The sequence below is a fragment of the Equus quagga genome, chromosome 1, assembly GCF_021613505.1.
Source record: "Equus quagga isolate Etosha38 chromosome 1, UCLA_HA_Equagga_1.0, whole genome shotgun sequence".
Classification (NCBI taxonomy): Eukaryota; Metazoa; Chordata; class Mammalia; order Perissodactyla; family Equidae; genus Equus; species Equus quagga.
This window is the reverse complement of record NC_060267.1, coordinates 173,151,435-173,165,129: the sequence shown is the minus strand read 5'-3', so window position 1 is coordinate 173,165,129 and position 13,695 is coordinate 173,151,435. Positions and strand designations below refer to the sequence as shown.

Below are 13,695 nucleotides of genomic sequence, written 5' to 3'. Positions count from 1 at the left end.
TGCCACCAGTGTGCAACTGCTCAATCCTATGGTTGAGCAGTGCCCTCTTTCTAAATGCAAACATCATCAAATGAGATCATGCACCACGTCCCATCACCTTACAGGAAACTCTCTGATAAGATGATCTGAGTAGAGCTTTAGGGCACCAGTACCTTCGAGACTCAGGGCAGAGGCAGTGACAGCTCCCAGTTTCCAAATGGGAGCCCATCTGGTTGGAAGTGTGAGCCAGGTGACCAGTTTTGAAGCTGTGGCTGCACAGCAAGCTCTCCGTCTTTAGTAAGATAGGGTGGTTCTGGTCCAATAGAAGGAGGAAAGCTTTCTAAAGATGCTTTTACTCACATTTCCCATTGGTCTGAGAAAATAAATTGTTTAAGACTAGGATGATGATGATTCTCATCGTTATTGGTAGTATTTTAAGGAGTGGCTTCCAGGGAGCAGCCAAACCCTACCTCCAAAAGCTGTCCTTGGTGCCACCAAGGTCTTAAAGAGAGAGATTGGGGGGTGGGGGTAGGGGACAGGAAGAGATATCACAGCACCAGGAAACACTGGGATGAGAAGGTGCTGAAGGTTGATGCAACAATTCTGCCAGCCCTTCCCATCTGCCCCGTGGGCTCTGGGACAAAGCCTACTGGTAGGACACATCTGAAAGCAAAACTCCAGGAAAACTACAGCTGCAAAGATACTTGGCTGGTTTCTGACTTGAATTCCTCTACGTAGGAGGGCTGGAATTTAACTACTGGAAGATTAGGAAGAAGGGGAGGCAGAGGGGTGTTCAAAGAGGAAAAAGATGCAGGTGCGACAAAACATGCTTATTCATGAATCTAATTAAAAGAAGAACAAATCACTAAAAAGTCTTAAATATGATTTTAAAATTAATAATCAAGCAAGATGCAACCAGCTTGATATTTCTGATGATGGTGCAACAGAGCCGAAATAATTGATTTTCCTTTGGGAAAAAAATACCAAAAAGAAAGCTAAGAAGCTAAAATCCAGGTCTTAAATGTGAAATTTGAAGGAAGGGAGAAAAGAAAATTCTTAAAATACCATGAACTGCAAACTCAGTGTTTTCTCTCATCCCCAGCATTTCCTGAGTGATGGCTTGTCTTTTAGTTCTTGGCTCTAAGTCCTGATTCTTAAGCCCTCCCAGACATGGTCTGGAGGGGAGAAGCTGGGGCATATTCGCAGCAAAGAGAAGTGTGCCCAAAAGTGCTGGCAGAGCACAATGAACCGAGATTCTAGGACTGTGTGGGCTTAAACTGTCTTTGCATGCTACCTCGGAGAAGCAGACTAAGTGATTTTCTAACTCCAGAGGCAGAGAAAATAATCCCCCACACTTCAACATTGTTCTCCTACTTTCCATTTCACATCTAATCATTAGTGATTCATTCCTTCAGGTTGACCTGACCCATGGTAAGTCTGTAACTACCAGCTACAGGGCAGGCTGTTATCTGAAACGCACTGCATTTCAAAGGGTTTGTGGACTATAGCGAAAATCTGCCCCTAGGAGAGCGATTGTGAGTTGAGATCTTGAAGGAGCAGAGTTGGAAAAATAAACATTCAGAACCTCAAACCACCAAACACACACTTGCAATCAAGCTAAGCAAATGCTTACAGAGCCTCCTCCTCTGATTGTTCATGAGCTTTTATAATGCAAGACCCCATCCCCATCCTGTCTCATGTGCACATCTCCAGGAGGACGGGGGCAATGAAAGTCCTGCAAATAGGCGTGGACCCCACAGGAGATGGGGCTTGATTGGTGCAAGCTACAGCACAAGACCCAGATCCTCACTCAGGAAACTTTCCTTGAGAACACTTTTAGCAAGATGGAGAGCAAACCCTTCCTCTCTCAGGTCCTCACTCTCCAACTCAGAAGATAAAGGGACAGCAGTCTCTGACCCCAGCTCAGGCAGGCCTGAGGAGAGACCCCAGACGAAGAGGTTAAGCCCCATTCCCATCTCCCTGTCGCTCCTTGTTTCTTCTCCCGTTAGCATCCCAAGGTCTTGTTCACCAGCCCATCCTCAGTGTTCACACGCCCAAGGGAAGAAGCTTAAAGGGGGAGCAGCAGCCAGCCCAGGGGAAGATGACCCTGTGCATGCCCGAGTTGGGCACTAAGGTCCAGCCACTCACACCCACTTGGAGACGCCCTGTCCACAGCCAAACGCAGAGCTGCTGGGGTACACTTTAATAATAAAGCGGAAGTTTCCTTAGAGCATTTGGCCTGAGTATCAGGCAGAAGCATCTCTGGCTTCAGGTGGGGAGCGATGTGCTAAGTGTTTCCTGGCAGCACGAGAGAGACAGCCTGAATGTACCCGCGTTCTCAAGCTACAGAAGTCCAGGATAAACTGTCTCGCTGCAGAGGAAGCCATAAATATTGCACCCTAAGGCCAGGACTTCAATATCTTTGAAGGGTTTCATTTCTCCTCCCTTCCAGCTTTGATATATCTACTTACTTAACAAGGGTCTGGGGAGGGTTAATTGAATTAATATATTTAAAGTGCTTTGAGTTTGAAGAGAATACGCAATATAAATGGAAGTGTCACTAAAAAGGTTAATCTAATTTACATCTAACACTTTCAGTTCATGGTGTTAATGAACTATATCCTTTTAGAGAGTGATTAATTTATAGAAATGTGATTATTTTCCCTAATGCTATATATGGGTCAGCTTCCCCTATTACTATACCTAACTTTATAGGAGAATTCAGCATTTTACAAATTAAAATAATAAATCAAGTACCCCTGTAATGGTTATATTTCATTAATTACAAGGAGACATGCATTAGATTAACATTTATCTGTTTTAATTAATTTGCTGCAATGCAGTTATCCATGCAAATTGGAAAACGACACATCAACTTGACATGATATTAACAGTTTTGACTGATTCCTCCCTGAAAATTTATGGGTCTGCCACTGCTGCATTCCTTGCGTAACCATGGTGACCACCAGCTGTGTGACATATGCAGGCTGTACATCAAAGAACTAAGAAGGGAGTTAACGCTAAATTCAAACTTCTCCTGAAAATACACTTAACTAAACTGCTATAAAGACAGACAGATGTAGGGTTTTGTTTGGGAGGGGGGTTGAGTCCCAAAGTCTCAAAACAAATTTCTTAAATCTGATCCCCTTATTTTCTTAGGCACTTTATCCTTTCAAAGGGTGTTCAGAGCCCTTCATGTGGATACTCAGAACTTTCTTGGGGAGAGGAGGGAGGGGCCGTGGTGTCCTTTCTGCACACGGAAAAGCAGATCCCCGAGGGCTGAGCGATCCGCCCCAACCCACACTGGTCACTGGATCCAGGTCACCTGACATGGAGACCAGGCCCTTCCTTCATGCTCCACAGCGATTTTCCTGTCAGACTTCTTTGAAGACTGCAGATTTAACTATATAATGCACCAGACGTCATGGAAATGCAAAGCGGCAGAAGTCACAAAAACGATGCGGGTTTTTTTTTTTTTAATCAGCAAAATTTAAGTCAAATTGCAGCCAATTAAGCACTTTTAGAAGCTGTGAGAGTGGCATTGACAGCTTTCCCGGTGAAAGTGCAATGGCATCTGCCGGACCTGACCCCCTCACACATGTTGGCGTGGTCCACGTTCCCCTGAGTCGCCTGCAGACTGAGAGTTTCCAGCCTTTACAGAGCAAACACTGTCGCTGATCTGGAAGGACAGTCAGGGAACCAGAGGGAAGAGGTCTGAGGAGGGGTTCCCACCAGTGACTGAAGCCGGAGGGGCACTGACCAGGAGAAGTATGTGGACAGAGTCCTGGGGACGTGCAGCGGCGTGGGTGCCATCACCTGCACACAGCCACTCCCTCAACACTCAGCATTCACTCCGGACCTCGGACAGCGCTGGGCGCTGGGCACACACAGGTGACCAGGCGCTTCCTATTCGAGGGGCTCATGGTCTGCCTGGGGAGACAGGAGGGTGACAGCACTTGGATGGGGAAAGTAGAGGTGGTGAAATGTGGAGGAACAAGGAACCCACCCAGGAGCAGCCTTGCAACCCATGCAAAGAAACAACGCGTCCCCCCGGGGGAGCTGTTAGCCGTGGAGGGGGTGCTTGTCAACCTCAGCTGGGCAGAAGAAACAGTGGAGGGCTTAAAACGAAACCTCAGGTGCTAGCCTAGAGCAACTTCACCAGAATCTCTGGGGCTGGGTTCCAGGCATCAGTGTTATTTTAAAACTCTCTCCAGTGGGTCCACTGTGCATCCAGGGCTGAGAATCACCGACACAATGGATAAGAGGGCAGACTCTGAAACTAGACTTCGTGGACTCAAACCCCAGCTCTACTGGCTTGAGTGAACTGGGTAAGTAGCACGACCTGCCTGGCCTCAGTTTCCTCACCTATAAAATAGGGATAATAAGAGCACACACTGGATTGAGTGGCTGGAGGGCTGAATGAGTATTAATACAGTCACGTGTCGCTTAATGACGGGAATACGTTCTGATAAATGTGTCGTTAGGCCATTGCATCGTTGTGTGAACATCATGCAGTGTACTTACACAAACCTAGATGGTACAGCCTACTGCACATCTGGGCTATATGGTATTAATCTTATGGGACCCCTGTCACATACGTGGTCTGTCACTGACTGAAGCATCATGATTCAGTGCACAGCTGTGCCTATAAAGTACTCAAAACGGTGCCTGACACATAGTAAGCTCTTGAGAGATGGAAATTGCTGGAAAGTTCATGGAGAGGAGAGGAGGCCAGATGAGAAGTGAGGGGAAAAACCATCGATGGGCCTCTTTGTGGGGCTGGAGAGTTTGGATCTCTCTTGAGAAGATATAAGAGGCCAACGGGGGTGAGGCTTCCTGTTCTAAGAAGGCACTAGGCCCCTCTGCATCCTCGCTCCCAAGGAGGCCTGGGTTGCAAGAGTGCAGGCAGAAGTTCTCTGTAGACGCTTCCTGTCCTGGCCTTTACTTTATGAATGTCTGAGCTCCTTGAAGGAGTTCTGGAAGGGATGGGAGAGGTAGAAGGTGGGAGAGGAGCTGGTTTCCTCCAGGATGGGAACTGGTGGCCGGCTCCCTCTCCTAGCCCCGCAGCACCCCCAGGGCAGTTCCAAGGAAATGTGATATGAGAACTGGACTCCAGGTGCTGGAGCCCAGGGGTGGCAAGGATTCCGCCGCCTGTGGAAGTAGAGAGCTGGGGACGTCAAGAAGCCATGCTGTTCAGACAATGGGCATCACAACTGGTAACCTGTAAGGGATGGAAATCTGAAGTCATTCCAAGAGTGTGAACTGTTCTCAAAACCCTGGGACCCTAACAGACCCTGGCATGGATGGCGAAGGACGGAATTTTTTGTAGGCCTGGTGGGACGAGAGTTCATCTACCCATCCTGGCAGCAGTGTGATAGATGATGTGAGGAGAGAATCAAAATTAAAACCTAGTGCTTTCATTCTCAAGAGATGCTGAATAACGCAGCAGTAATGGACATGGAGGGGAGCAGGAAGGTTCTGGATCTTCATGGGTAGAATCGACTGGACATGATGAAGGATAGGGTGTGATGGAGGAGGAGAGATAAGCCTGCTGGACGACTCCTGGGGCTCTGGCTTGGGTGAGCGCACAGATGTTGTACCTTTCACCCAAAGAGAAGCCACAGAGTAAGCACCAGATTCCTGGAGGGAAGATGAGAGGCTGGGTTGGCACACATGGGGCTGGCATTACCCAGGGAATCCTAGAGGGGACAGACGTTGAGCAAGTCTCTGAGCGGGGCTCAAGATGAGCTAGGAGAAAAACTGGTCAGGGCCAGAGATGGCCCTGGGAGTAATGACATGAGCAGAGGGCACTGAACTAGGGACAAGAGGAGAAGGCATCAGAGATGAGTGCCTGTTCCAAGGACTAGAAACCACTAAGAAGCAGAAGTGGACTTCAGGTGACATCGTCCAAGGTATCACCTGGCTCCCTGGTGCTGGATTACAACCATCTGCCAGCAGGTGACCCCTCTGTCTGATTCCTGGCTCTGCTGCTGCAAGCCCTGTGGGGTTCATGTACCAATCTGTAAAGTTGGTATTTGAGAAAAAGGCAGCTGACATATATAAAGCACTGCCAGGACATCAGAAGAAAAGGCAGTCTTTCGAGCAGTCAGGGACCTGCTACACCGTCTCCCACCCTCCCACAGTCACCTTTCAGCATCCCTTCCTCACCGCCCCAGTGTCCAGCCCTGTGGTACCCTTTATTAATCCTGCCACTTAAAAAAAGGAGTCAGAAGGGGGCCATGTTAACCCAAGTGAACAACCAGCTGGGGAGGTCTTTCTGGTGCAAGAGTCCTCTCCAAGCACATCTCAGACCATGCAATGCAGACAGCTGTCTTCTCCCCTTGAGACCAGGCATAACGGGAGGTGAGCAATGCTTCAAGCTGCCTGGACAAGAAGAGAGGGGTCAGGGTCGCTCCTGATGGAGAAGTCAATCAGAGAGTGAGGCTTCTAGAGAAACCAACTCTTTCAGCAATTTTGTAGTGAAACCAAATGTTCTCGGACAGTGAGGAGATGCCTTCCAGGGTAGCAGGGCCTCTCAGATCTCATTCAGAGCCTTCCTCGAGCAGACCTCACATCACTCTGGGAGGCAAGCCCGTGTGAGGTGGGCAATCCATGTCTACCAAACTGTTCTGCATTCAAATCTCAGTTCCACCATCTCTGAGCCATGAGACCTTGGGCAAGTTACTTCACTTCTCTGGGCCTCAGTTGCCTCCTCTGTAAAGGTGGAATGTAATTCCACTTGCTTCATAGGGTTGGGGTTAAGCTCAAACCAACTGACACATGCGAAGTGCTTAAAATAGTGCCTGGGACATAATATGCATTCAGTAAACATTCAGTCTTTTATTAGCTTTGTAACCTGTATACAGAAATCTATTTGTCCAGGCCTGAGGTCCCTCCTCACTCCTGCCTGCAGACCAATCATGGGCTTTCTTAGCACCTTGCATCCACCTGTCCTACCCGCCTCCCATCTGCTTACCCCATGCCTACTCACCCATCAAGACCCCCTCATTGTCTCCATAAATCTTTCCTGACTTCGCCTATCCTTGCCAATTTCTTCCTTTCCTACTAGACTTTTTCAGGCTCTGCTATACACAGTCTATCCTTTTCCCATAAGCTATCAAGTTCTCCAATAGTTCGTGTCATGTGTGATGTTTGCACCAGATGGAGTGTGAGCTCTTTGATATCTGGAACTTGCTTTATATTTCGTTCCCCTCACAGAGAGTAGCAGGAGATTGAGAAGTAGCTACTGGCTAATGAGGCTCACGCACAGGGCCCAGTGCTTGTTTGGGTTGGCCTAAAGCTCACCCCAGGTGTCCTCCTCTGACCAGGGCCCCCTCCTGCCTTCTACCTCTTGCCCCACTAAAGCTCACAGCATGATTGTTACGGAGGAATGTCTGTGTTGCCCCTGAAATTCATATGTTGAAACCCTACCCCCAAAGTGATGGTATTGGGAGGTAGGGCCTTTGGGAGGACCTCTCCTTACAACCCAAAACATACCACATTAGGACCAGATGAGGTCATGAGGGTGGAGCTCCATGAATGGGATTAGTGCCCTTATAAGAGTCACGGGACAGCCTGCTTCCTCTCTCTGCATCCACATGTGGAGACACAATGAGAACTCGGCAGTCTACAACCCAGAAGAGAGCTCTCACCAAAACCCCATCCTGCTGGTGCCCTGATCCCCAACTTCCAGCCTTCAGAACTGTAGAAATCAACTTCCGTTGTTTCTAAACCAGCCAGTCTACAGCACTTTTGTTATAGCAGCCCCAGGGTGACCTCTGTCCTGTTCTGTGCCTGTGTCCTCAGCTCAGAACTCCTTCCCCAGTTCAGTCCTCCCATGGTCCATCCTCCAACCTACCATTCCCGTGGAAGCATTTCCACAGGAAGCAAAGGGCTAGGTAACAAATAATAAAATGAGAATCTGTTTCAAACTGTCATTTCGTCATCATAGCTTCAGTTACCCCCTTCCACACAAACATGCATCGTCACAGAGGTCGTCACTGTCTTCAACAAAGAAAGGACGCTGCTGAGCTTCCTGGACAGCAGGGCTGGGCGGAAAGCGCCACCTGGGCAGGGGCCTCTCCTTACAGCCCAAATCACATCCCAGAAGCTCCTCCTCCAGAAACGAGAACCCCTCACCTCCAGTGCCGGCACTGGGAGACACGTTTATTTATTTATATAGCACACCTTGCCAAGTCCTTATTCTGAGCTGGGATGAGTGAGACAGGGGCCCTGGACTCCAAGGCTTTCACAGACTAGTGAACGAGGCAGACGTTTTCACAATTCAAGCCAAATGTGCATGTGTGTCTGTGCACGTGTGAACATGCATTTATATTTATATATGATACTTCCACACACATGCACATACAGAGACAGAGACAGAGAGCACCGAGTTTGAGCTGAGAGAAGATGTGAACAAAGCTACTGATTGCCAAGGGGTCAGAAAGAGGGGATTTCACCAAATCTCAGACGCTAGAACCAGTGATGAAGTGATCAGTAATTACAGTCACTGCGTATTAAGCGCCATTTACGTGCCGTGAAGTGGGCTTTCTAAGCACTGTCCTGACAACCACCTTGCAAGGTAGATGCTCATATCCCCACGGTATAGATAAGCAAACTGAGGCTCAAAGGGATTAACTAATTTGCCCAAGACTATCCAGCTAGGAAGGTAAGGACCAGGACTGGAACCCAGGTTTCTCTGGCTACCAAGCCCAAATTTTACTTCATATCAGAGAGAGAAAATGTCTATGTCAAGACACGACAGAATCACAATTGCAAACAAGTGGATTCCCAATGCCAGTCACTACCGACTGCTCTGCTCACACCCCGAGGCCAGGCAGCGGGGGCCCCTGGAGATGCGGGCAGAGCCAGGATGAGATTCCAGCCCTTGGAGCTCACAGGGCAGCGCTGGAGCCAGACAAGGAGCACAGCATGCCAGAGAGAGAGCCACAGTCTTCTGGGGGTGACCAGCCTGGGAACCAGTCTAGGAAGCTTCCCAGCGGAGGCCATGCCCAAGCCTGGCCATGTCTTGAATAACAACAGGAATTAGGCTGAGGAAGACCTTCTGGCCTGAGGACAGTCCAGAAGGTCCAGGACAGGATCGAGCACATCCTGGTCCAGGAACCAAAGGTGACTCAGGATGACGGCAGGTCAGAGTGCACCCTCTGACGCACTGCTGAGGGCTTTTCGTGGCGTTTCATTTGGGGAAATAACTGTCACACTCCAAGGAGACACGTGCTACCTGGCCAGAGATGATCTAGGACAATTCACCATAAACATTCCATACCAGCTTCACCCCGCAGGAAGTTGTGCACTGTGCAATCTAGAGTACGCAAGGATGCTTTTTGAATCTGCAGGAGGGAGGATGATGCTACTAGCAAGAACACTAGTTTCCCCAGATGAAAAAGCAAGACCCACTTCCCTCACTTCACCGGCAGGCCCCTTTTAAACAACAGTCCTGGACTCTCCCACGGCTGTGAGCAGGACCACAAGGGCTCCAGGGGACTCAGAGACACCAAGAGCTCAGCTTCCTTGTCGCCGCTAGATCTGCTTTTAAAACCAAAGGGGAAAATATCTGATGATCAGTCAGGGGCCACTGGGCATGAGGACCCTTCTTATGCATATCCTAGTGCCACACCCTCTAACTAGTTGTCTTGGCAAGTCATTTACCCTCTCTCAGGCTTGGTTTCTTCATCTGTGAAATGGGCTAACACCAGCCCTGCAGAAGTTGTAAAAATTAGAGACGGCCCAGGGAAGGGATTAGCACAGCGCCTGTTACCCACTAGGGAGGGGCTCCCACACTGTGCTCCTGACAGTGATACTGTTACTGTTACAACTCGGCTCTGTCTTCTCCCCTCCCTATCACCAAATGCTGTTTTTGCAGGCTCTCTTCCTACCCCCACCTCCCTTGACTGCCCCCATCACATAGTACACACTTTGGACAAATTCTGTCTGCTGTCATTCTCTTAAAATTTCCACATAAAAATCTCCTCTCTCCAACTAGAGCAAAGCTCGCAAAGAAGGCTAAAGGTGAGATGGGAGAGGGGGTGGTCATCTGATGTCTGCTAAGGCTCCTCCAGAGCACTGGGCAGCCTCTGGGCACACAGGTGGGCACTACCATAACTGAGGGTCTATATGCAAGTATTCTCCTGAACGACCTGTGCCTGGATGCAGACTTGAAGCGGGACCGTTACCAGGTCCTTGAGCCCTGAGACCACTGCTACATCACCAAGTTTAGCACGAACCTTAAGATGTTTGTCTAGATCGCTTTGTCTTCTTTTCCCTGGATAAGACACGTCTTTCTCTGCCCCCAGAGATTTCCTGGGTTCATAATACCTTCCCAGCTTTGTGCATAAAACCTGTGCATGGGATGTGGTCTTTTCAAGGAAGCTAAGAAGTGTTTGTCTTTTTTGAGTAGCCAAGATATAGGAGAGTAAAGAGAAGGGATTATAATAACTGCCTGGCCACTGTTTTACGTCTGAAATTGGAAATATGTTTGCACTGAAAGTACAGTGATTCTGTGAAAACCACAAACAGTGGTCGGGAATTAGTTGCTCGACTCCCCACAGCAAGAAGCAAGGAGCACAAAGGCAGAACACGCTGTGAACCACAGAGGCGACATCTCACAGGAGCCGGAAGCTGGGAGGGCGCGCTTCCAGACGGTGTCCAGAGGGTGCGCTCAACTCCGCCGCTCAGTGGGACACCACACTCCCAATTTTCTTCTACACATGAATACAGAACTAGACGGAAGAAGAAAGCTATTTTTCGTTCAATCTTCTTCACATGCCTTCCTGACTTTTCTCTCTTTCAGTGACAGGAATAACAATGATATGAACCTTAGAAATGGCAAAGTCAGTGGCAGGGTGCAGCCCCTGTGAAGCACACCTTTATCTTAATGTTCTTCAGAGACTGTGTGAGATTTGGAAACGTAACATGCAAGTGCACTGTAATAAGGAAAGTCAGTCCTGTAAATACCAACTAAAGTGTCATCATAAATGTCTCTGTTTTGATCAAACATTACCCATTTGTCTTTTAAAAAAAAAAATGCAGCTAACGGCGCTCTTTGCAGCCCCCCAGTGGTTGCAAGGGGAAAGAAGGAAGAACAGGGCATTCAGACAGTACCTCAGCCTGCGCAGGGCCAATCAACTTTTTTACACGGGAAAGACAAATGGCTTATTTTCACCACGAAATGACTATGTTCTAAGTGGGGACGATGAAAAGTGTTGGTTAAAATGCACATAAGTATTCACATTATAAAACATGAATCACTGAGAGGCTGGATTTTTCTTCTTTTTAATCTTTCTCTCTTCTGCCTGCAAAGCTCTCCATGTGGACCTGAGAACTCGGCAGTGCAGTGTGCAAGGACGCCAGCTCCCCTGCCCAGCGGAGGCGCTCCCCAACCCTCGCTGGCTGCGAGCTCCCCGTTGTAGACATCTGCTTATGAATATACCATTTGCTCTGCTACAAAGTGATGAGAATTCTTCAAAAACATGCCATTTCCCTGTTTAACAAGGTGTCTATATGGGGGAAGGAGGCCAAAGGTTTGGAAGTTCATTGTTTTTCATTCTTGTTTTCACCAAAACAACAGTCTCTCAGAATGATCCCTTCACATCAGGATTCCTTCACCACACTACGTTTGAAACATTTTCGTAATGTTTTTCTTTGTCTTCCAAGAAAAGAAACTGCCTCTCAAGGATACACCAGAGGGGGAAATTGCTGAAAAGAAACAGGATGTCTGCTTATACAATAATTTCAGTCACATCACCAAAAAATTAGAAGATTACGGGATGATCAGAAACTCTCGTATTCTGAAATTGATCACTCTCAAGTTGCGGGAGAGACATTCCGAGGCCCAGAGGAGGGGAACTATGTGCCTCTCATCCTCCAGCCTCCAAGAGCAGTTAGATCTGGTCTACATCCCCTCCCTGAGCCACTGGTAAGCTCGAGTTCAAAGCCAGCTCGCCTCTAACACGGAGTCTCTTCACCTACAGGCGCAAACCCCTGGGTCCTCAGAAGATGGTCAGGCGAGATTCCAGCGACCACGCTCCCCTCTCCGGGTTACCTGGCAGACTTGGCCTCAGCCCTCAACCCAAGCGCACGCCCTCCTCGTCAACAGCACAGAGAATCAACAAGTTCTGTCTAAGCTGGGCGCTCCAGCCCCCATCTACCACTGCCTCCCCTGCGCCCCCAGCCCCGCCCCCAGCCCAGTGATACACCTCCCTCGCCTCTGCCCGCACCTAGGGTCCTACGAGCACGTGACCTTCTGTCTCAGAGGCGCACTCCTGGCGCCCCCACCCCAGCGCTCCCCACCGCGCTCCCAGGCAGCAGAGTCCGCGGCTCGCCAGCCTCCAGTCTCCTGACAGCGCCAGGCGTGCGCCGGGATCCGGCTTCCTTCGGGGCGGAAGGAGTGGGGAGGTCACGACCTCCAACCTAACAAGGTGGGCGGGGGAGGGGCACCAGGTTGGGCGCCTGTGCCCGCGGGAGCCGGAGCCGAGTCGGCGAGGTAGGGGGGAGCGCTTCTTCCGGACTCCGCGGCCCACCCAGCGGGCGCGCGTTCCCAGGGGAGCCAGAGCCGCCCTGGGGGAACCTGAGGCGAGCCAGGGGGGGCCTTCCCTGGAGCCTACAAGTTCCCACCCCATCCGCGAGCTGGGAGACAAGCTCTGCTCCCTGCTTTGAAGGCACCGCTGCTTATCCCTCCCTCAGGGCAGAGGCACACAACTGCCACTCCTCTCCTCCCCGCTCTCCTCCTCCCCTCTCCTCTCCTCCCCGCGCCAGCGCCCTGCTAGAGCTGTTCCCGGCCGGAGCCCGCGACTCACCCACTACGCCCCCTCCCCAGCACAGACAGCCCCCAAAGTTGTCCAGACTCCCCAGACCTCGCTCCTCCTCGGTCCCCGGACCCCGCCCAGAGATTGGGCCGGCGTCTGCTGGTGGAACCTCTCAGGTCCAGGGCGCAGGGCGCTCACTTCGGGCATCCTGGGCGCACAGAGGCCGGGGAAGCTGCGGCAAGGGAGGGCGTGCAGATCTAGCGTGAGCCCCGGTCCCCGCCGCTCGCACCCTCACGCCCGCCCTGTCTTCCTCCTCGGAGAGGAAGAAACTTCGCCAGCACCCACCTTTAGCCGCGAGGAGGCGGCGCCGCCGGCTGCCCCCGCCGCCGCCGCTGCCGCTCCCCACGCCCAGCGCCAGCAGGAGCGGCACCCAGCACAGCCTCCCAGGCAGCATCCTCGCCGCCGCCGCCGACCAGCTGCCGCTGCCGCCTGCTGCCCGCGCCGGCTTCGCCTCCGGTGCCCGCCGGGCCGCGCCGCCTCGCCCTGCCCGCTCGGTGCGCGTCGGCGCCGCCGCGCTCGGCCTCGGTGCCCACCCGCCGCCGCGCCGCTCGCCCGCCGGCAGCAGCCGCGCTCACTGGCGCGGACCCCGAGCTGCTCCGGCGCTCACCCCGGGACGGCCCGTGACGTCACGGAGGGAGGGAGGCGGCCCCTGCATATTCATGAGGCGCGGACACCGGCCCCGGCTTCCGCGCTCCCGGCTCCGCGGCCCCGACCCTCAACTTTCCTCCGCCCTCCTCTCGCTCCCGGGCGCTCCTGCTCCAGCAGGACTCGGCTCCCGGAGGACCCTGGGGGGCGGCCGCGGGGAGCCCTCCGGCCCCGCGCCCCCGCTCCGGCTCTCCAAATAACTGCCACAGGGGATGGCGGGCTCCCTCGGAAAGTGGTCTCCCAGGAC

The 13,695-nt window shown here is 51.5% G+C and overlaps 1 protein-coding gene across 1 annotated transcript in view; it reads right to left on the bottom strand.

The window, feature by feature from the left end:
* The window catches only part of CLSTN2 (calsyntenin 2), a 553,438-nt gene extending 539,951 nt beyond the window's left edge, over window positions 1-13,487 (bottom strand). Inside the window, exon 1 of the mRNA XM_046671513.1 lies at window positions 13,089-13,487. Within this exon, the coding sequence (XP_046527469.1) occupies window positions 13,089-13,197 (109 nt within the window). The 5' untranslated portion in view covers window positions 13,198-13,487. The remainder of the gene's footprint in view (window positions 1-13,088) is intronic.
* Window positions 13,488-13,695: the final 208 nt, after the last annotated feature.